Source organism: Myotis davidii, unplaced genomic scaffold (assembly GCF_000327345.1).
Source record: "Myotis davidii unplaced genomic scaffold, ASM32734v1 scaffold110, whole genome shotgun sequence".
In the NCBI taxonomy this organism is placed as follows: domain Eukaryota; kingdom Metazoa; phylum Chordata; class Mammalia; order Chiroptera; family Vespertilionidae; genus Myotis; species Myotis davidii.
In genome coordinates this window covers 2,830,934-2,852,772 of record NW_006283436.1, presented here as the reverse complement: position 1 = coordinate 2,852,772, position 21,839 = coordinate 2,830,934, and the positions used below count along the sequence as shown (strand labels likewise).

The 21,839-nt window shown below is 35.3% G+C and overlaps 1 protein-coding gene across 3 annotated transcripts in view; it reads left to right on the top strand.

The window, feature by feature from the left end:
- Positions 1 to 14,218, top strand: part of MMADHC (methylmalonic aciduria and homocystinuria, cblD type) — a 21,829-nt gene extending 7,611 nt beyond the window's left edge. For 2 of the 3 annotated variants that reach the window (XM_015563812.1, XM_006753600.2), the window contains exons 5-9: positions 3,037 to 3,254; positions 6,513 to 6,618; positions 7,209 to 7,339; positions 12,690 to 12,776; positions 13,695 to 14,218. In XM_015563812.1, coding sequence (XP_015419298.1) covers positions 3,037 to 3,254; positions 6,513 to 6,618; positions 7,209 to 7,339; positions 12,690 to 12,776; positions 13,695 to 13,889 — 737 coding nt within the window. In that variant the 3' untranslated portion in view covers positions 13,890 to 14,218. The remainder of the gene's footprint in view (positions 1 to 3,036; positions 3,255 to 6,512; positions 6,619 to 7,208; positions 7,340 to 12,689; positions 12,777 to 13,694) is intronic. The other variant, XM_015563814.1, reaches the window with a different exon arrangement.
- The last annotated feature ends 7,621 nt before the right edge of the window (positions 14,219 to 21,839 follow it).

The window sequence follows — 21,839 nt, the reverse complement described above, 5'->3', positions numbered from 1 at the left end:
CCCTCCCTACGCAGCTCGCTGCTCAGTTGTTTGGTCATCCCTCACTAACCCCCCTGCCGGCCTGGTCACCCCACACAGCCTGTTCAGCCGTCCATTCAGTTTCTGTTGCGACGGTCGCTTAGGCTTTTATATATATAGATTAGTTTTTTTCTCTCTTCAAAAACATACAGTCCTCTCTGAAACAAATTTTTTAATGCTATTACACTTACCACTTTTTGCCATTCTTTGCTGAATTTTTTAAATAGCTAGCACTTTTTATATATGTGTTTACTGAATCAGTAACTTATCCTCTACAAATTCTGCTTCATCTAATCCATCTTGCACATTATTAATTATTCTAAAACATTTTAATTCTGTCAATTCCTTAATAAACCTTGGTTACCTCCCACTACTTTCAGTAGCAGTTCCAGTCCCCAACCTATGAAAAATTTTCTGGTTCTAAAAAAATTTTTTTTAATTTATGTGATTAGGTAAATTTCAGAAGTGTTCTACGCCACAGTCCTATATTGGAGACTTATAATGCACACTAAAATATTGAGGGCTCTTAGGAACTTAATGTAATGTATCCTAAAGGAATTGGGCTTGGAATCCTTTTTTTCTTGCAACACATTACTTACTGTGTAATTTAAGTTTACTTGAGCATGCCCCAGGTTTTCTTGCCCCAGTTTTATACTCCATCTCTAATTACTCCAACTTATATCTTTGGAAGGCTAAACATGTATGTATCGTAAATGAAAGATTTGACATTCAGGGGTTTGTATCCTGAATATATAAAAAAATATATTTCATAGACTAATAGGAAAAAGACAGTAGGAAACCAGACAATTTTTTTCGCATGTTATGATATAAATTTTGTTTTTATTTTTACAGATTATAATCCAAATTCAGTGAAAATCCTATTATAATTTATTTATTTTAAATTTATCTTTATTATTTTTAATATACTTTTTATTATTACTAGTATTACAGATAGCTCCCATTTTCCCCCTTCCCCGCTTCTCCCAGCCCCTACCTACTCCTTCTCCACCCTCCCTACCCCACCGTGACTTCACTACCCTATTGCCCATGTCCATGGGCTATTCATTTAAGTATATAAGTTCTTTGGTTGGTGGAAAAAAGAAGAGAAAACAAACAATTTTTTAAATGTATATGAACAGACTGTTCCTGGAAGAAAAAAACTAAATGACCAGTCAACATGAAATTATGCTCAAATCCACTATTAACATGGGATTTTTTTTTTTTTTTCAAGAGACTGTTAGATCTGAATAGTCTTTAAAACCCATCTTATTAAAAAATAGCTGATAGGTTTTTGCTTTTGAACCGACTTCAGTTAATTATTAGTGTGTGCAGCCTTATTACTCACGATGGTCTTCAGACTAATAGCATCAGTATCATCTAGAAACTTGATAGAAATAAAGAATCTTGAGCCCCACTCCAGACTTAATAAATCAGAATCTACAGTTTTGTAAGATCTCCGATGATTTTTTTTGACATTTTTATCTTCTTTTTCCTTCACCTGAGGATATATTTTTATTGATTTTTAGAGAGAGAAACATCAATCAGCTGCCTCTTGTAAGCTCCCCAACCTGGGACTGAACCCACAACCTAGGTATGTGCCTTATTGAATGGATCCTGAAACCCTTTGGTGTATGGGACAATGCTCCAACCAACTGAGCTACCTAGCCAAGACTCTGATAATTCTTAAATACTTCTTAAAAGTTTAAGGAATATTACGCTAGAGTGTTTGGGGTTAAGAATTATGAGACATTGTCTAGATTCAAGAGGGAAGAGTTTTATGATTGATGGGTGTTTGTCATAGTTCTAGAAGATGAATATGATGACACAATCTAATGATGCAGCAGTCATATTTCTTTGGCCATTTTTAGTCACTCAGTTTGGACAGAGTATTAAAAAATGTTTTTATTGCCACCTGAAGTCTTTGGCAATCATCCCTTTCTGTAAACAAAACTCCTACTTGAGAATTTCTTTGTTTAGTTTTCTACTTTATTCTTTCCTGGATCTTTTTGAAATTTTCACAAGTTAGGATATTTTTTAAAAATGAATGAAGCACTGTTTCTCTCCTTCTGTAAGTATTTAATCCATGTTAACTCATTCGGCTGGGTAAACAGCATTATGTCACATGGTTCATAAAAGATTTTTCCAGCTCATTAACAAAGCTTCATGCCCCTCCCCTAGGGTAACCCCTGTTATGTTCAGTACTAGAGGCCTGGTGCACGAAATTCATGCACTGGGGGCCGGGGGGAGGGGAGGCTGTCTCTCAGCCCAGCCTGCACCCTCTCCAATGTGGGACCTCTCGGGGATGTCCGACTGGTGGTTTAGGCCCGATCCCTCTGGAAATGGGCCTAAACCAGCAGTTGAATGTCCCTCTCACAATCTGGGACTGCTGGCTCTAACCACTCGCCTGCCTGATTGCCCCTAACCGCTTCTGCCTACCAACCTAATCGCCCCCTAACCGTTCCCCTGCCAGCCTGATTGACGCCTAACTGCTCCCCTGCCGGCCCGATCACCCCCCAACTGCCCTCCCCTGCCAACCATCTTGTGACAACGTGGGGGCAGCCATCTTGTGATGCAAGGGTGTGAGGGTCAATTTGCATATTACCTCTTTATAGTTGAGGATGTTTCATTTTAGATCACCGCCCCCCTTTTTAAAAACATAAATAAAAGATTTTAAAATACTATTCTTTGACTTAGCTTTTTCTCTTAAGGTAATGTATCTTGGACTTCGGTATCAGTAAAGATTTACTATATTCTTTTTCATAATTATCAAGCATTAAATAATATGGATTACAGTACTTTTATTAAATTTCCTAATAATGGACTTGCTTGGGAGCTGACAACTGGTTGCTTTGATTAGCAATTTGGAAATAACACGAAACTATATTCACATAGGAAAGCAAATTTCAAAAGTCTTATTTAGGTAAAAAATACCCAATTCTAAAAAGAATTCATTCTTTCAGTCTCCCAGTATACTTTATCATTAAGGAGAAAATGAATCATTATGTTGTTTCTTTTCAGGCTCTCGAACAATATGGCCGGATGAAATAATGGGACCATTTGGGCCTCAGGACCAGAGATTTCAGCTTCCTGGGAACATAGGTTTTGATTGTCATCTCAATGGGACCGTGTTACAGAAGAAAAGCCAGGTTCATAAAACTTTGCCTGATGTTTTAGCAGAACCTTTATCAAGTGAAAGACATGAATTTGTGATGGCACAATATGTGAATGAATTTCAGGTAAATTGTTAATATCATATATTCTGTTTTTATAATGCTATATTAATTTCCATAAACAGTACTTTATTTGAAAAAGTAAAAGAAAAATATTGAATTCCAATATATACAAAAACAACATATATAGATTTTTGAAAGTTGGCATTGTCCTATGTATTTTACTTTAGATTATAGTCTTTTTAGGTAATTAAATCTTCAGAACTGTCTTTTGATAACTCCTTATTTCATCAAATAAAGATAATTTGATTATTTCTATATTACTGAAAATTTAGATTTCTGTTTTTCACTTTTATAAATTGTAATTATTTGTATATGGACTAAATTCCTGCTATAATCCTTTAGCTATTTAAAAACTTAAGAAAATTTTGAAATCTCTGAAATTCTTCAGATGCAGTAATCTGAAAAGGAAAACTTATAATGGGCTTGTGTTCTTTTAAATACAAATTCTGAGGGTTCTTTTTAATGAATGTTTAAACTGCTATTGCATAAATGAATGTTTTTAAGTGAATTGTTTTTTTTTTAAATATATTTTATTGGTTTTTTACAGAGAGGAGGGAGAGGGATAGAGAGCTAGAAACATCGATGAGAGAGAAACATCAATCAGCTGCCTCCTGCACACTCCCCACTGGGGATGTGCCCGCAACCAAAGTACATGCCCTTGACCAGAATCAAACCTGGGACCCTTCAGTCCGCAGGCCGACGCTCTATCCACTGAGCCAAACCAGTTAGGGCTTTAAGTGAGTTTTTAAACTAATATTGCTTCATTGCCAATCAAGTGGAAAGCTATGTGCTATTCAGAGTTTCTGTCAAACCCCTGATTCTTGTGATTTTTCACATTTTTACATAGTTTCAGGCTAGGTTCTTATTAATACCATGTTATTAAAAGCAACAACCCCTTACAGTTATTATGGGTTGTTGTCGGGGAGGGGTTTGTCCCTCAGCCCAGACTGCACCCTCTCCAATCTGGGACCCCTCAGGGAATGTCCAACTGCCTGTTTAGGCCCGATCCCTGTTGGACATCCCTCTCACAGTCCAGGACTGCTGGCTCCCAACCACTCACCGGCCTGCCTGCCTGCCTGCCTGATTTCCCCTAACAGCTTCTGCCTGCCAGCCTGATCACCCCTAACCACTCCCCTGCCAGCCTGATCAACGCCTAACTGCTCCCCTGCCGGCCCAATTGCCCACAACTGCCCTCTCCTGCAGGCCTGGTCGCCCCCAAGTGCCTTCCCCTGCAGGCCTGGTCGCCCACAACTGCCCTCCCCTGTTGGCCATCTTGTGACCACATGGGGGTGGTCGTCTTGTGTGAGGGCATGATGGTCAATTTGCATATTACCTCTTTATTATATAGGATAACCTAATATTGGGATACAGTTGAACTCCCCTGATTTTTTATCTCAAATAATTCCTTCTCAGTCCTCTTGGCTCCTCCTCTATCAACCAATCACATGATATTTCCCAGACATTTCTGTTTTTCATCTTTTCTTTTAAATTAATTCCTGGTCACTTATTCCCTTGGCTTCCTTTCTCAGGCGATGTTTTTATAAATTCTAACTTAGTATTTCTACCATTTCTAAGTCTATATTTCTATCTGCCCATCAAACATCTTTGGATATCTCACAAGTCCCGGACTTTGCATGTCTAGTACTGAATTAGTTCTATTTTCTCTCAAAACCTGTTCTTTCATATTTCTGGAGTATAAATGACTTAGCTATCCTCATACTGTCCCAAGATAAAAATTATACTGCCAGCCTTGACTCTTTCTCCATTATACCTCCATAAATAGTAATGAAATCTCATTGCTTTTATCTCTTCAAGTAGCTTTTATATTATTTGTGCCCTTTGACTTTTCACTAATATTGCCAGAGTTCCAGGCTACCTTATCTTACCTAGATTCTTAGAGGCATATAGTATGATGGACTATGGAGAAAGGATAAATCTGGTTCAAAGGTTAGCTTTGCCATTTACTTAATGAGAAAATGACTTACCTTTCATAGCCTCTGTCTCTATTAAAATGGGGATAATAATCTCAGGCCAGGGCGGGGATGGGCTAGAAGAGGTCAAGGGTGGGGGAGAAAGGGACTTATGTAATATTTTCAACAATAAAGATTTTTAAGGTAATGATAATAATAATCTCAGGCCCAGAAAGTTATGAGGATTATATGTGTAAGTGTATGTAAAGCATTAAGTGATTAATACGTTGGCTTTTACTAGGCTATACCTGCTTCTCAATACCATACATCTTCCAAAGTAATACTACCATTAGTTTTTTATCTTATCTGGTTATTCCTCATTTCTTACAAAGTCAGAATTTCGTAATGTGGTATAAATATGGCCTTCCACAATTTTGACCCTTATCATTCCCACCTTACCTCCCTCTACTTCCTACTTTCTCTGTACCTCAGTTACAGCATGCTTTTAATTTTTTTAAATACACCATTCTTTTTGACCATTGAATGCCTTTACCACTATTATTACCTCTTGCTGGACTCTTTTTCTCCTGAATTTCTAACCTATATTGGCACCTATTTTTTTTAGCTATCAAACATGCACATCAATTAAAATTTAGCTCAAATATGATGATTTCAATTTTTTTCTGATTTCTCTCAGCAAAGCAAGTTTCTTCCCTATCTATAATGCTAGAAAACTTTCTTCATAACTCTGTAGCATTTTTCTTATTGGATTGCATTTATTTGTTCATGCCATTTTTCTTCTACTAGTTCTGATATACCTAATAGTAAAGACTGGACTTTTTACCTTTGTAGTGCCTGTGTTTGTCAGTGTCCTATGTATAGTAGATGCCCAGTAAATTTCAGTTGAATAAAAGTCTCTAAGCTCTTTCTATAGGAGAGGCTGCATATTTAGTCATCTTATTTTGTAAGTTAGTGTTGTTATCCCCATTTTAAAGATTACAGAGTGAAAGAAAAGAAAAGATAATTAGATATCACCAAAATATAATGAGCACAATTACGGTATTTTAGTTAACTTCTTAGACAACTTCTATTAATATCAAGTCTCATTTTATCAGTATGTTTATACATTCTTGGTTTTTTATTTCGGTTTTTTGTTTGTTTGTTTTAGATTTTTCAGATCCTGTATTCATCATAGAGAAAAGTTTGAGTGTATCAGAAAAAAACTACTACCCCACCAATAGTTAGATTAGGATTGTAAAAAAAAACTTTCTAGGGAAGACAAGTTCATAACAGGCAAGATAATTTTATTTGAATTCTAGATTTTGTTTACTTATATTACTTTTCCCCCTAGGGTAATGATGCACCTGTTGAACAAGAAGTTAACAATGCAGAAACATACTTTGAAAGTGCCAAAGTGGAGTGTGCAATCCAAACATGCCCAGAATTGCTACGAAGAGGTATGTTGTGCTTCTATGCATTTTTCACTAATGTATATTTGATAATGGTACTAATTTTTTAATGTATTGAATAATGTGCTCTGTAGGAATTGTAGTATTTTGTTTTACTTAATATTTTACCAGTCTGGAAGAAAATGATTACATGTCCAAGATAGAGGCTTTCAGATGTACCCTGCCATCTGACCTCATGCCATTGGATAGGCATAGTAGAATTTTTAATAACTTTTCCCCTGTAGCTTTTCCCTAAAGTCATTTCACTCCTCTGTGATTATTACAGCTAGAGTTACATGAGCTGATACCTAATCATAAGAAAAATCTTAATAACAAACTTTTAAAAAAATTATAAGACCATAATATGTAACCCTTCAGAATTGTTGTCATTAATATTTCAGTTCATCCAACCAGAGCAGAAGTGAAACAAAATCAAGTTTGTCATCCTTTTAAAAAATAATATGCATTTATAAACCTGAATTGGTACCACAATAATTTTAACTTAATCATCTTTCTAAAGAAGTGTTTTTATGTACTGATTCTCTTTTTTAAAACCAAATTATTTTCTTCTTGGATTTTTTTTCTTATTTTATTTATAGATTTTCAATCACTGTTTCCAGAAATGGCCACCAACAAATTAATGATTCTGACTGTAACACAGAAAACTAAAAATGATATGACTGTGTGGAGTGAGGAGGTAGAAAATGAAAGAGAAATGCTCTTAGAAAAGGTAATTTCTTTCAGTTGGTGACAATTTAATTTTATGATTTTATTTAAGTAGGAATGAACCAATGTTTTAAAATGCTGGGTCTCTTTTCTAGGCTTTATTAATTCTCTGCTAACTTATTTCATTACTAAAGAGCTTACATTTTTTCTAAGAATATCAATGCCACAATTTTGAACAACTAAGATTCTAATACTTTCCTTAATTCTTTTGAATTTAGTTTTGTTTTAGGACATTTGGAAAATAGGGTAAAAAAATAAAATACACTCTTCATACCCATCTCTCCCTCTGTCTGACCTTCCTTTCTCCTTCTCTCTCTCTCTCTCTCTCTCTCTCTCTGTCTCTCTCTCTCTTTCTCGCAGCAGTTCTCAACCTGTGGGTCGCGAACAATGAAAATACATCCTGCATATCAGATACTTATGTTACAATTCATAACAGTAGCAAAATTAGTTATGAAGTAGCAACAAAAATAATTTTATGGTTGGGGGTCACCACAACATGAGGAACTGTATTAAAGGGTTGCGGCATTAGGAAGGTTGAGAACCACTGCTCTAAAGCATGTAAAATAAACAATGAAAATTACCCCAGCCTTCTTCAAGGAGTAAACGGTAACTGTGTCCAGTGCAATAATCATAAAAAACGATATAGTCACATTTTTTTCTGTCTTTTGCTTTTAGTCTGAAGATATGTTTTAACTTTCTATAACATTACACAAAGATAGATTTCATTTTTTGTAAAAGTCTACATTTACATCCTATGGGCAAACCATACTTTTTTTTTAAGTTACTTAAAATTTTCCTTTTGTAACTTACAAGTTGAAAACCAAACTTTTTCTTTTACAGGCGGTGAATATATCTGTACATATATTCTATACACACTTGTATCTCTAGATTTCTAAATACAGAAGTGCTAAATTAAGGGGTATGTTCATTTTAAATTTTGATAGGTGCTGCCAATTTGCCCACGAAAAAGATTGTCTTAGTGTATAAGCTCTCACCCTGTCTTACCTTAGATATAAGCATTTCTTTTCATTTTTACCAACCCAAGAAATGATAAGTGACTTAAAGTCTTAAATTTTAAAATTATGTGATTACTTCTCTGAAGGTTTTTTGTTGAGTTGTGTCAATTTATTTGTCTGAAAGATAGAAAGAATGTGCCTGTATGAATGGTTAGGAATAACTCACTTGGGTAATCTTAGCTAACTATAGTTTAAAAAATTAGCTTTACTAATTTCCTTGCAGGGTAATGTTAGGAATTTTCTTTATATATTGGATGTGTGATTCTCTTCATTTGTAAAAATATAATTTACACAATTAATAGTGTTTTATAATGATGACTTCATAGTACTTAAAAGTCCCTCGTTGAGCTTTGTTAATAAATTTCATGCAGTAGGCAACAGTCTGAGCAAGTTATATGCTAGCTAACAAGGAAATTACAGAGAGGCATTAAGACATTGTTTCTGACTTGTAGAGATCTGAATTTAGAGAGTTAAAATTTAAATAGGCATTAACTCAATAAACATTTTTATTTACATTTCAGGATAATGTTTACTAAATTTATACTTATTACTCTCACTAGAGAGCTCTTATGTGTATAGCATTTTTTGACCAATTAAAGATTCTGAACCTCTTTTGATACTAATGCCATTATAGTTGTAAGTCAGTTTTTTATAACCAACTAGTGGCCCGGTGTATGGATTCATGCACATTAAAAGGAAATTAATTAGAAGAAATATTTTAATATTGCTCTTTGCCCTCTCTATAATAGAAGTGTCAACCAAATTCACTATCAACAATGACAGATCAAAACACACGTGTACGATTGGCACCAGCGAGAGCTTTATCTGTATCACACATGTGCAAGTCAACTTAGCCTTTTGTATATATACAATAAACTTGCTTAATTAGTCCTGCTTTCTGATTTAGCTGAACTTTTTCCAGCCCAGTGAAGCACCCCAACTTTTCTTTCAGGTAATTGTCAGCAACACAGCAGTAAATATCAACATGAATCAGATTATTATTGTAGATCATCCAGGGGGAACAAAGGGTAAAATATTTAACTGCAGCAGTGTTTGACTCTGTTCTGTGCACTGAGAAAACCTGAAGTCATTTTCAAGGTCCACCATTTCTTCTTTTCAGTTGGGTCAAGTTTCTAAATTTTCTAAATCCCTGTTTTCCAGCTAATGGAAATAAAATAGGTTTCTACCGAGTCTCCTATCTACTTACTCCAGGACTTCTGTGAGGATCAAATAAGATGAGGCATGGGAAAAACACTTCACATTTGGTTAAAGCAGCCGTGGGCAAACTACGGCCCGTGGGCCGGATCCAGTCCGTTTGAAATGAGTAAAACTAAAAAAAAAAAAAGACCTACCCTTTTATGTAATGATGTTTACTTTGAATTTATATTAGTTCACACAAACACTCCATCCATGCTTTTGTTCCGGCCCTCCAGTCCAGTTAAGAACCCATTGTGGCCCTCGAGTCAAAAAGTTTGCCCACCCCTGGGTTAAAGTGTGAAATGTTTGCACCTGGCTATAAAGCAATTCGTGTTCCCAGGCTGAAGAAACTCCAAAGAGGCTAGTCACTAGGGAGAGGAAGCCAGGCGTTGCTACGTGATGTCATTACCCAGCGCCCACAGCTGCTATTTCCAGGCTGGGCTGGGCTGTGGGCCGCATTTTGTGCCATGGGGTCTCGGCAGCATTGGCTGCAATTTGGTGGGCTGTTGCTCTGGGGTGGTGGCAGGGCCTCTGTCCCACTTGGGGGAAGCCAAGTGCTGCTTTGTTGGTGCCAGGTCCGCGCTGCCTTGCACATCATGGCAGCTCCTGCATTGAGCGTCTGCCCTCTGGTGATCAGTGCGTATCATAGCAACTGGTTGGACGGTCAGAGGGACACAGCATATTAGCCTTTTACTAGTATATATAAATTTCAGGGCTTTGAAATGGTATATGCTTCACCTTGTGATTTTTAGTTTTTGGGGAAAAAACAACCAGACTTTTCTATTTTTAAATATGTTAGTGATTATTAGAACCACATGTATTTTCCTGTACAAATAGGTATTTTATGTTTTATGGTTTAAATGTATTTTTCCAGCAGATGTCAGTATTCAATATTGACGAATAGAAACCTTAAGAGAAGTACTTAAACTGGATCTTTTTGTGATAATAATGGGATTCTTTTAGTTAAACATTACAAACATTTGATTGTATTGTTTTTTTCTTTCCTTACAGTTTGTGTATAACACCTCTCTGCATGATGGTGATATATATTCTAGTGACTTTTCTACATCATTCAGTAGTTTTTATATTTTTAAGAATTACGAGGATTAATTAAATACAGCAATAAATAGAAATATTAAGTGTGAAAGTAATCTAAAGAACAGTACAGTGGGGCCTTGATTTACGAGTTTAATTCGTTCAGAGACTGAGCTCGTTAAGGAGCTCGTTAACTCACATTACTCTATAAACTCAATGCAAAAAATTGGCAGAGAGACAGCTGGTATCTCAAAAAACTCGTTAGTCGGGAGGGACACTCGTAAGTCAAGGCCCCACTGTATTAATGTTTCTCATTAGTTTACAAGAAAGTATTGGGAGAAAATAAGTTAGCTAAGTTGTATACTAGTGCATCTATAGCAGGGGTCAGCAAGCTTTTTCCGTAAAGAGCCGGTAGTAAATATGTTAGGCTTTGTGAGCCAAAGGCTCCAACTGTTCAACTTTACTCTTGTATTGCGAAAGCAACCATAGACAGTATATAAATAAATGGGCCTGGCCATGTTCCAGTACAACTATATACAAACAGGCAGCCATCCGGGTTGGGCCCTCAGGTTATAGCTTGCTAACCCCTTATTTAGGATATAGCCCATATTCCTAATGTTTTTACTTTTGAGGATATCAACTGAAGTCAGTGAAGTCTGTTTGCTCTGAGTGGGCCAGGAATCCATATTATGTAGCACTGCACACACCTGGTATCACCATTCAGCTCTCAGTTAGTTCTTTCTGCTTGGCCTCCCAGAATCTCACCATGTGCATGCACAGCTCAGCTCTTGACTATAGAACCAGTCAGTTGCGCTGCAAACTACCTGGAGCCTTGTTTGCTTATCTCCCTCTTCAGTACCTATTCCACAAATTCCATATGCTTCAGCAGTCCATAATTCTTGTTTTCTACTACCTCCTCAGTGCAGTGACACCATTATTTGCTTGGAATCTACTTTGCCTGATGACTAGAGGGTATACCCAGACAAAACTGAAAAATATGGGCAATCACCTCATCTTTTCTCCATCTGTCAAAGATAACAGTTTTGTCTGACTGTTATTCAGGACCTAAAAATAGTTGCCTCATATATTTTTGTCACTTTTATAGGTTTCAGCAGATGACAAGTTTGGTACCTATTACTGTTATTGCTGAAAGTAGAACTATACCCCATTTTTTAAAAATAGGTATAAATTAATCTTTTTTATTGATTTCAAGGATAGGAAGGGAGAGGGAGAGAGATAGAAACATCAATGATGAGAGAGAATGCAACCCTGAGCATGTGCCCTGACTGGGAATTGAACCATGACCTCCTGGTTCATGAGTCTACATTCAACCACCGGGCCACACTGGCCTGGCATATCCCCTTGTTTTTAAACATATATGGTCTCTTATTTTTTGTGCTTTTTTTTTTTACATTCTAATCTGGGTCCTAATATTTGTTACTTCTCCACTGGTTAGACTTCTGATAAAGCTAATAAAGTAATCATAAGAATTAGGATGGCGAGGCCAAGATTTTGACTAGGTGACACATGCACATGGTATATAATAATGATACACTATACAAAAGAAATGGTTTTATAATGAAAAGTAAGCATCCTATCCCATGTATCCATTTATCCTGTTATTTCTATGTACCTTTTCAGAAGTATTTCATGACTGAGAGGAGATAGATGTGTTTTTGAAGGGCACATAAACAAGTATATGATTTTAATGTTTATTCAAATTAATGGTTCAGATTTTTTTATTTTTAACATTTTGTTTTTCCTTTCTTACCTTATTTCTAATATTTCCATAGCGTTACAAAATAGGAACTATAGCTTACAGTTCATGATAAATTGAGGAATCAATAGCACAGAACTGATTAGAATTAGTTTCTAAAATAAATAGTTTAGAAAAAACACAATTTAGACTTCTTGAAAAAAATCAAAATATTATATGAACCATTAATCTTTTAGACTGGTGAAAATAATCTTATGACTTTATTAGTTTCAAGTTGTTACTAATCTTACTGAATTCTCTGAAGCAAAACATTTATTTTAAAAATTTATTATAAATAAAAATCAGTAGCCCTGCTATCTTGAGCATATTATTTGTCTTTTTCTATGCAGTTTATCAATGGTGCTAAGGAAATATGCTATGCTCTTCGGGCTGAAGGTTATTGGGCTGACTTTATTGACCCATCATCTGGTTCGGCGGTGAGTAATTAAATTAAAAGTTTGAAAGCCAGGTTATGTAACTTTAAGTAGAAATGGTTTTTATTATTGCAAAATTCTTTATAACTATAACCTTGGTAAAAATAGATCATTTAAGACTTTTTTCAAACCTCACAATTTTACCCAAAAAAGTACAACTATGAGTCAGTTGCATTCACAACTTGAAGGGACCCCTATCACTCATACTTAGGTTTCTCCATCACTTTAAGGATTTTAAAATTAAAAATAATAAAAAGTTATTTCCATCCTCATTATTTAATTTATATTGAATTGGTGTGTTTGTTTGTTAGTTGAAAATTACTTACCTGTAGTTTCTTTAAGGAAGAAAAAATACTTTTAGAATTAAGGAAATATGGATGATAAAAGAAATATTTGGAAAAGTAACAATTTTAAAAATTAATACCAAGTTATATTTTGAAAATAACTGAATTACATTGTAACATTTTAAATTCTGGGTATTTTTTTTGGTTAAAATAGTAATTTTTTTTTAAATCTCAGGAATATATACTGTTTCTTCTCTAAGTCAAGTAAGATAGAGTATAGACTAGAAATGAAGAACTTACTCTGGACTTTAGCTTCCTTTTCTTGTAAATGATAAAGATGAACCACAGATGATTATCTAAAATTTATTCCATCTTTAAAAGTGGTGCAATGTTATGCGTTTGGTCCTAGATAACATGAAATTTGCTATATCATTCATTTCACATTTCCAGAATGCACAGGTATTGGGGGGAGAGGAGGTGTTAGGGCAGTTTATTTGTTTCATGCGACCTTTTTATTATTTGTTTTTTAAAAATATTTGGAGTATTAAAATAGATACATGTTTATGTTTGCATAAAAATTATTGCTACATTGTCTTTCTTGCTAATGAAAATACTTCATTTTTTAAATTTCCTCCAGTTTTTTGGACCATATACAAACACCACTCTTTTTGAAACAGATGAACGCTATCGTCATTTAGGATTCTCTATTGATGACCTTGGCTGCTGTAAAGTGATTCGTCATAATCTCTGGGGTACCCATGTGGTTGTAGGAAGTATCTTCACGAATGCAACACCAGATAGCCATATTATGAAGAAATTAAGTGGAAACTAGTAGTAATGTCAATTTATTTACTGTACTATTTCTACTTAGCATTTGGGTTGATCTATAAACACTGTCAAAGGCTTCAGATTTTAAAATTTACTTATTTCTAGGTATTTATTTCAACATTTGTAAATTTACAGCATTGACAAGGATTTGTGATTTTTAAATCTCAAAAGTTCATATTGTCTGTGAATACATGTTAAGCACATCCACATTGTACAGAATGTGGTAAATAACATGTAACTATGGTATGATATATTGTTACTGCTCCCCTTTATTGGAAAAACCTTAATTTTAATTATTTTCTCCAAAAATAAATTATACATTTGCTTATGGTATTTTTTTTTCCATTGCAATATTTTTTAAATGTGGTGCTTAAGACTCCTAAGAAATTGTATTAATCTTTATAAAGTAGTTTTTTAATGGATGTGATTGAAAATTCTAGATTTAACTTTTCCTAATTTTCTTTTTTCTTGTACCAGTCTTGAGTATTACTTTGAAATAATGTACATATAGGAAAAGAATAAGAATAATACTACATGTATAAAGGCATATGAATCTCATCCTTATATATACTAAAGGAATAATTCTTCTTGGTTGTAATAAATAAATGTGGATTATTTTGAGACAAAACTATGCCTCAAGCTGTTAAATCATATCTCTCCAGTTTTAACAAAAGATGCAAACTGTGAGACATTACAGCAATACCTCATTTGTGACAGAGCTAGTTTTTACAGCATTGTGAACTTTTTAAAAAAATCACACCTTTTCATTGGTGAGGCTTTGCCAGTAGGAATAGAGACAAATCTCAGGAGAACAAGTAACTTCTACCAAATGAATTATTTCATTTTTGTCACATTTGCAATTTTACTTCAGTGTACTTACATGAAATGCCATACTCATTAAATATGCTTCCTTAAAATGAAAACAGGCTAGAAAGATGAGGTTGTGATGTTATAATCTGCTTTGATCTTGTCGTATATAAAAATAGATGCTCTCCTAGCTGGTTTAGCTCAGTGGATAGAGTGTCAGCCTGTGGACTGAAGGGTCCCGGATTCGATTCCCATCAAGGGCACATGCCTGGGTTGTGGATGTGATCCCTGGTAGAGGGCATGCAGGAGGCAGCTAATCAGTGATTCTCTCTCATCATTGATGTTCGTATCTCTCTCTCCCTCCCTCCTCCCTTCCTCTCTGCCATCAATAAAAATATATTTTCTAAAGTTAATAAAATAAATATTTCAGTGGCATCTTAACCTCAACCCATTCAAATGAATACAGGCTCCTTTAAAAAAAATAGATGCTCTAATTGCTTTTATTTTATATAAGATTATATTTAACTTATGACTTCTTACATATTCTGGCATAAAAAGCAATATTCCTATATTTTAAAGGAGTGGCAATTTAATGATACAAAAAGGCATTTTTTTTATAAATTATAGTACAATTAATCAAAAATTTCCCCTTGTATGGTTAATGTTCTGTCCTATTTTTAAAAAGGCATTCAACTTTTGAAATACTAGGTTGTATTCGTAGCCTAGTTGTTTTGCTGTAAATTGAATTTTTAGTAGTTGTTAAAGAGTAAAAAGCCATTCTTGTCACAAACTTCATGAAGAAGCATCTGCCAACAGTCCAGTTTTGTTACTGGAAGATGCTCCAGCTCACTGTCCATAACATGGATGTCCAATAACAGATTTTGACTAATTTAATGATGGTTCAGAACAGGAATTCAGATTTGATGGGGTCAAACTGGAACTTTGTGTCCACTTTAATCCAAAAACCTTGTGTAGAGAGATCCCCAATTAGTTTCAAATTAGTTCAATCTGTTCTACAATTGCAGCACAATTCAAACTGTATTTAGTGACATATACTGCCTAGCTCCCAAATGTTGCATGGTACCTACTAATACTAAAAAGTTACTTGCTTTTTATCTGAAGTTTAGGTTTATCTTATGGTCCTCGATTTTCATTTTTTAAATCTGATGACTGAACAGCAGCATTGTTATCAAACAATAACTTTTTTTAATGGTTAGATTATAGAGGAACTTGAAAGAAACCAACCTTAAATTTTTTAAGCATACAAACACCTACTGAGATTGAAAAGGGTACAATAGCCTGGACCACCTGGCTCAGTGGTTGAGTATGAACCAGGAGGTCAGGGCACATGCCTGGGTTGTGGACTTGATCCGCAGTAGGGGGTGTGGAGGCAGCTGATCAGTGATTCTCATCATTGATGTTGCTGTCTCTCCCTCTCCCTTCCTCTTGAAATCAATTAAAAATATATTTTTTTTAAAAAATGAAAGAAGGGGTACAATCTTTGAGCCCCCTGAAAAGTCAGCACTTTCAGAATTAAACGAATGCTTAGATGACTCATCATTTTTATTTCAGGCTTTTGCCTTTGCTTTTTTATGGTTACTGTTCATTGCTATATTTTTATTTCTTCAGTTTGTTTTAAAACTGTAAGTTAGATCCTTAGCATTGGAATAAGCAGTATTTTTTAGAGCTTAATTACAGAGGAACATGAGATTCATTTGTCATTTGCTTACGAGCTTGTGACTCTATATACCCTTAAATAAAAAGTTATTTTAAATAATACAAATTTCATCTCCAATGTCACTCAATCTTAATTGTAAAATACCAGATTTGGAGCACCTTGAACTGAATTAAATCACTAGCAGGGTTAAAGAAGACTTCCTTCTGGCGCTGAGTAAACTGGTTGGGAAAGAGCAAGGCAAATTGTTTACTGCATTGTAACTAAGTTATGGTAATAAGATTTGTTCTATATTAAGCCTGGGTGAGTTAAAATACCTTTGCAGAGGCAAGTGGTCACTCATGGGAGATAAATTAACTTTCCTGGGACAGGGGTATGAATTAGTGACCTGAAAGAGGCAATTAATCTCAAATGGATGAGCATTTGGCTGTTAGATTGCTCTCCATTTATGGTTCCTTTAGAACTTGTGTAGATCAACACAGCATGGTTTTATGCAAATAAGCCCAAAGACCTACATTGATTCAAGACAATAACGTCTCCAGGTGGCAAAAAAATCATTTTACTTAATTGGAAAAAACAAACAAAGATGGTCAAGAAATCTACAGTGGAGATAAAACTAATATTAACACAGACTATTCAATGTTTTATGGATTTTGTCATGGAACTTTTGTATATATCAGTTAACAAATTTCTCCAAGCAAATTTGAAGTGTGGCAATAAAAAAAAAATGTTATATATACCATTTAGGTCTATCAGAATTCCTAGCCTGCTTTTCAAATTAATTCTGCTTTCTATTTTAAATTAAGTTCTTTTCCACTAGTGACTTAAAGACTAAAAGCTTAAATAGCCACTTTTCCAATATTGTGATTATTTTGAAGGGTAGCTAAAAAGCACTGAGATTAATTTTGTAAGTAATGTGTAAAAATCAATGTCATTACTTTACAATCATTTCCAATAGTAGATCTCTACTATTGTGGGTACTGGACGGTTTGGCCCCAACTAGAATTACTTTTAGCTGTTGGCCTTTCCACTTCATAGTGCTGCCCCTTCTTTTCAAAGTGAAGAATAACCTAATGCTAATAAGTATCCTTTCACATAATATACATACATACATACACAGGCACATACCTTGTGAACAAGACAACTTCTAAGAGCAAGGTAGCTATATAGGTGAGGTATGTTTATTTTATTTAGATCCACAATGTGAATGTCTCAAATGGATAAAACCTCTAGTTTTGTACTTGGGACTTTGCCAGCATTATTCAACCCTCTGCTCCTAGATATATAAACACATGAGCTGCAATAATACATTTGGACAATAGGTGTCACCATCTAATTACCTAGAAATAACTCAAATTTGGGTCTTTCATTTTGCAAAGAATCTGGGGCTTCTGACTTTGTAAAAATGTATTCAATTATGTGCTTGAAATTTAAACTGTTTAGAAAGAGGTTCCTGTACATTGCTAATGACTTAATTTCTTCACTTTTTTCCTTAAAGCTGTTACCCAGATGCCATTAATTAGTCTATGAAACTAATCATATTATCTTTAAAACAGAAAATGAATCTCCAGTGCAGTAAGTCAAATTGTTCAATAGTCACACATGTCATTGTTTTTATTTATAAAAAATTATGAGCTCCTGTAAAGGTATCAATTTGTTACAGTGAATCTAATGGCTTTAATTCATAGCTTGGTAAGTAAAAACAGAAAAAGGCATAGAAATACTGATGTGCTTTGGGTATTCAAAACATACCTTTTATTTGTTGGGTGAGAAAACTTAAAACCTTTAGTCATAAGTGATTTGCCCCAGGTCACATTAGAATCTATAGATTTCCTGAATCTTAACTAATGTTGAATTGGTGATTTCTGATAATTCAGCCAAGTTGTTTTAAAAATTAATACTCTTTATTTTAAAAACTTTCAAGTACAGTATGGGCTTTTGAAATAGCAATTTATATTACCTGATCATCTGTTTTTAATGCAATCTTATTAAGATTCTTCCCCATTCTCAGAGAGGAAATGTAAGTTCACAGCACTCTCTTTGTTTGGCAGCTCTGCTTCTTTTATCATATCAGTGATGACAGGAATGGTAAGAAGTCCTGTCGAATAGTGGTGCTAGAAGTAATGAAGAAAGAGCCAATACCTTTGATATAATAAATTACTGGATTTCTCAGTAACATTTGTGTTTTATAATTATGCTTGTCTGGCTATAAGAAAGCACCTTTATTGTTGAAATCCCTTACTCAACAATAATATTATGAATCTAAAACTCCTATTTTTGCCATTGACTTTCGTTTTTGAGCATGCAAGATTTCTTAGGTATGCAACTTTATTACAGTAGTACGGACAACTGGACAAGTGAGATAATGAGGGCTACTGATTTATCTTGAGCAGTGAATTCAAGCATTCTGTTATACACATTGACAATTATTTATTAAAACAGGTTACAGCAAGGCCTTTGCTAGTTACTTCAGTTATTGCTTGCTATCACTATAACAATAGGAAGATAACAAATGGAATAATTTAAAATTTTGTAATTCATTGAATATTTCTCAAACATCATATTTTTTGTTTTGTACTTAATCATCCCTAATATATATGTATTCCGACTGATTTATTAAAGTTTGGCTTTATTCTGATTCCCCTTGGGTCTGCTCCAAGTTAGAGCTGATAGCATGTCTGGAGCCTTTGGAGGAGACAAAATTTGAGCTGCCCCTAGAGCAGCAAGTAGTATTTAATAGTGATAATTTGAATAGTAAAAGGATGCCAGGTCCTAGCAGTGTTGTATGGAGAAGAGCACAGCAGTACGTGAACTGATTTGCCTAGAGATTTCTTCACATGCAAGGGAGAAAGAGGAAACTGGGGAAACAGGTTGGAGCTGGATTGGAGGGATTTTCTGTCCCAGAATGAGGAATTTTCACTATATGCTGTAGCATTAGACATTGAAAGTTTTTGAGTTAGAGAAGAATTCTGTTAAAACAACATTTACAAAGAACTTCTGGTGGTACAGAGCATGAATTGCAGGAGAGAAGGAACTGGCAATAAGAGTGCTATTGTAATGGAGAAGTTCAAAGGTAATAGAAACCTAAATTAGGGTGGTGGCTGTAGAAAATGAGTTAAATATTCCAAAAGAAGAATTGGAAGGAGTTGGTGGTTGACTATTTCTTTGCCTTGTTCCCACATCCTCTCCACATCTAGTCATTCAAACAAAACACTGCAGTGTTCAGCCTGAATACTGAGAAGAATAATTGTAATTATTATTCAGCCAATATTCCCATGTTGCTCACTACAAAACACTGCAGTGTTCAGCCTGAATACTGAGAATAATAATTGTATAATAGCAGCCAATATTCCCATGTTGCTCACTATATTCCCAGCACTTGTGTAAGTGCTTTATGTGTACTAGTTCATTTAATTTTCATAACAAACTCATGAAATAATTGTTGTTTCATTGCACAGATGGGAAACCTGAAACAGGTTAGATGATGTATTTAGTCACACAGGTAATGAGTGACAGCCACGGGGTAACAGCAGCAATTGGAACCTAGGGTCTGACACCTCTCCTCATGATCTCATTAACAGGTATTAGTTTGTAGGTTATAGCCCTATTAAATTTACATGTGTTCAAGCTAAAATGGTGGTGAATATCCATTTGGGAATATCTAGGAGGTAATTGGAGATGGGAACCTAGAATTCAGAGACTAGTCACTATTGAAGATTGAATGCTGTGGCGCTGCTGGTGTGGCTCAGTAGTAGAGCATCAACCCATGAACCAAGATGTCACTGGTTTGATTCCCTGCACTGTTGTGGGCTCCATCCCAAGAAGGGGGCCTGCAGGAGGCAGCCGATTGATGTTTCTCTCTCATCAGTGTTTCTATCTCTCTATCCTCTCCCTTTCTCCCTCTCTAAAATCAATAAAAACTTTTTTTAAAAGATTGAATGTTGGGTACCTCAACTAACTTAAATATTCAAAAATCTTCATTACAGAATTGAGATTAGATTTTAGCCCACTGATTTTCCACAGTGCAGGGGAGGGCATAGCAAGGGTACACTTAAGAAACATAAGATTTTCAGCCCCATTGGAAATCATGCTGACAGAGTTCTCGGACATTATGTTCTGCTTATCTTTTGTTCTCTCATACCCTATATAATAAAAGTAATATGCAAATTAACCATCACTCTGCAACAAATATAGTGGCGCCCATAGCAGCCCGGGCAGGACGCTGGTGGCGTCACCCCGTCAACATGAGCCCAGCAGGCATTGCTGCGGTGACCTGCGAGCAGGCAAGTGTGGCCCGCAGGCAGCACCCAGCAGGGCCTGCTTGCCCATAGCCGTGGTGTGGAGCAGGCAGGCCCCGCAGAGAGCAGAGAACCACAGGGAGTGGGCCCAATCCGTCAGTAGGACATCCCCTGAGGGCTCCAGGATTGGAAAGGGTGCAGGTCCGGCTGAGGGACTCCCTCCCCTCCCCTGCATGAATTTCGTGCACTGGGCCTCTAGTAGTCTAATAATTTGCTATTTGAGTTTGTAATATATTCATTTCCATTTGGTTATAGGAAATCATGTAGCTTACATTTTCATGCTTAGTTTTAAAGTTTCAACTTGTTTTAGGCTTTTGAAATTTTTCATTACAATATTCCATGAAATATCACTGAGTTCAGATATCCAGACATTCATTAGGAAATAAAGAGCTATGTAACATCACCACAAAAAAAGGAGGGAGAGAGGCTTTGGAAAACACCTGGATGGACTTGGGTCTTAGTTCACCGTCTACAAGTTTTCCAACGTTGGACAAGTTACTTTCTGTTTTCTGATAACTCCCATTTGATGGGAAGATTGTAAGTTTTAGGAGGGAATGACATATGCAAGTCATTTGTTACCATTTCCTATTGCAAAGGTCAGTAAATTTTAGCTGCTGTTATCCCTGTGCACAAATTTTGAGGATATCCGAAACAGGAAAAATTACCCCCAAAATGAACTTCCCTAAAAGTATAGTAAAAGCCTCTTCAAGAGGAAATCTGTTTAGCAGAACATTTTAGTACTTTAACCACAACTTTGGAGTAAACCCACCAAAACAAACAATGCCATCACAAACAATAACATCCAAAACAAAAGGAATGCTCCCGTAGCTGTTAATACATAGATAGTGTGTTAACTTAGTAATCATGGGATTCACTGGTTTAGATGTAACCAGCTATTCCATGCCCAGAGACTTGTCAGAAACTTGTATTGGCACTTAAACATTTTCCTTTAGTTAGGTGTGCGGTACCTCAAAATCCAGCATGCAAACACTGGATCCAACAGAATTCCACCTCAAAAATTTGGAAAGATATGTATATACAGTGTGAGAAAAATAGAGGTTTTAAAAGTATCAATATTTATATGACAGATCTGTGTATGTTTTTATATAGTCAAGTCTTAACAAGGCCTACCCTGGTGCAAAGTAGTTCCCTATGTAAGATTTTTATTTTCTCA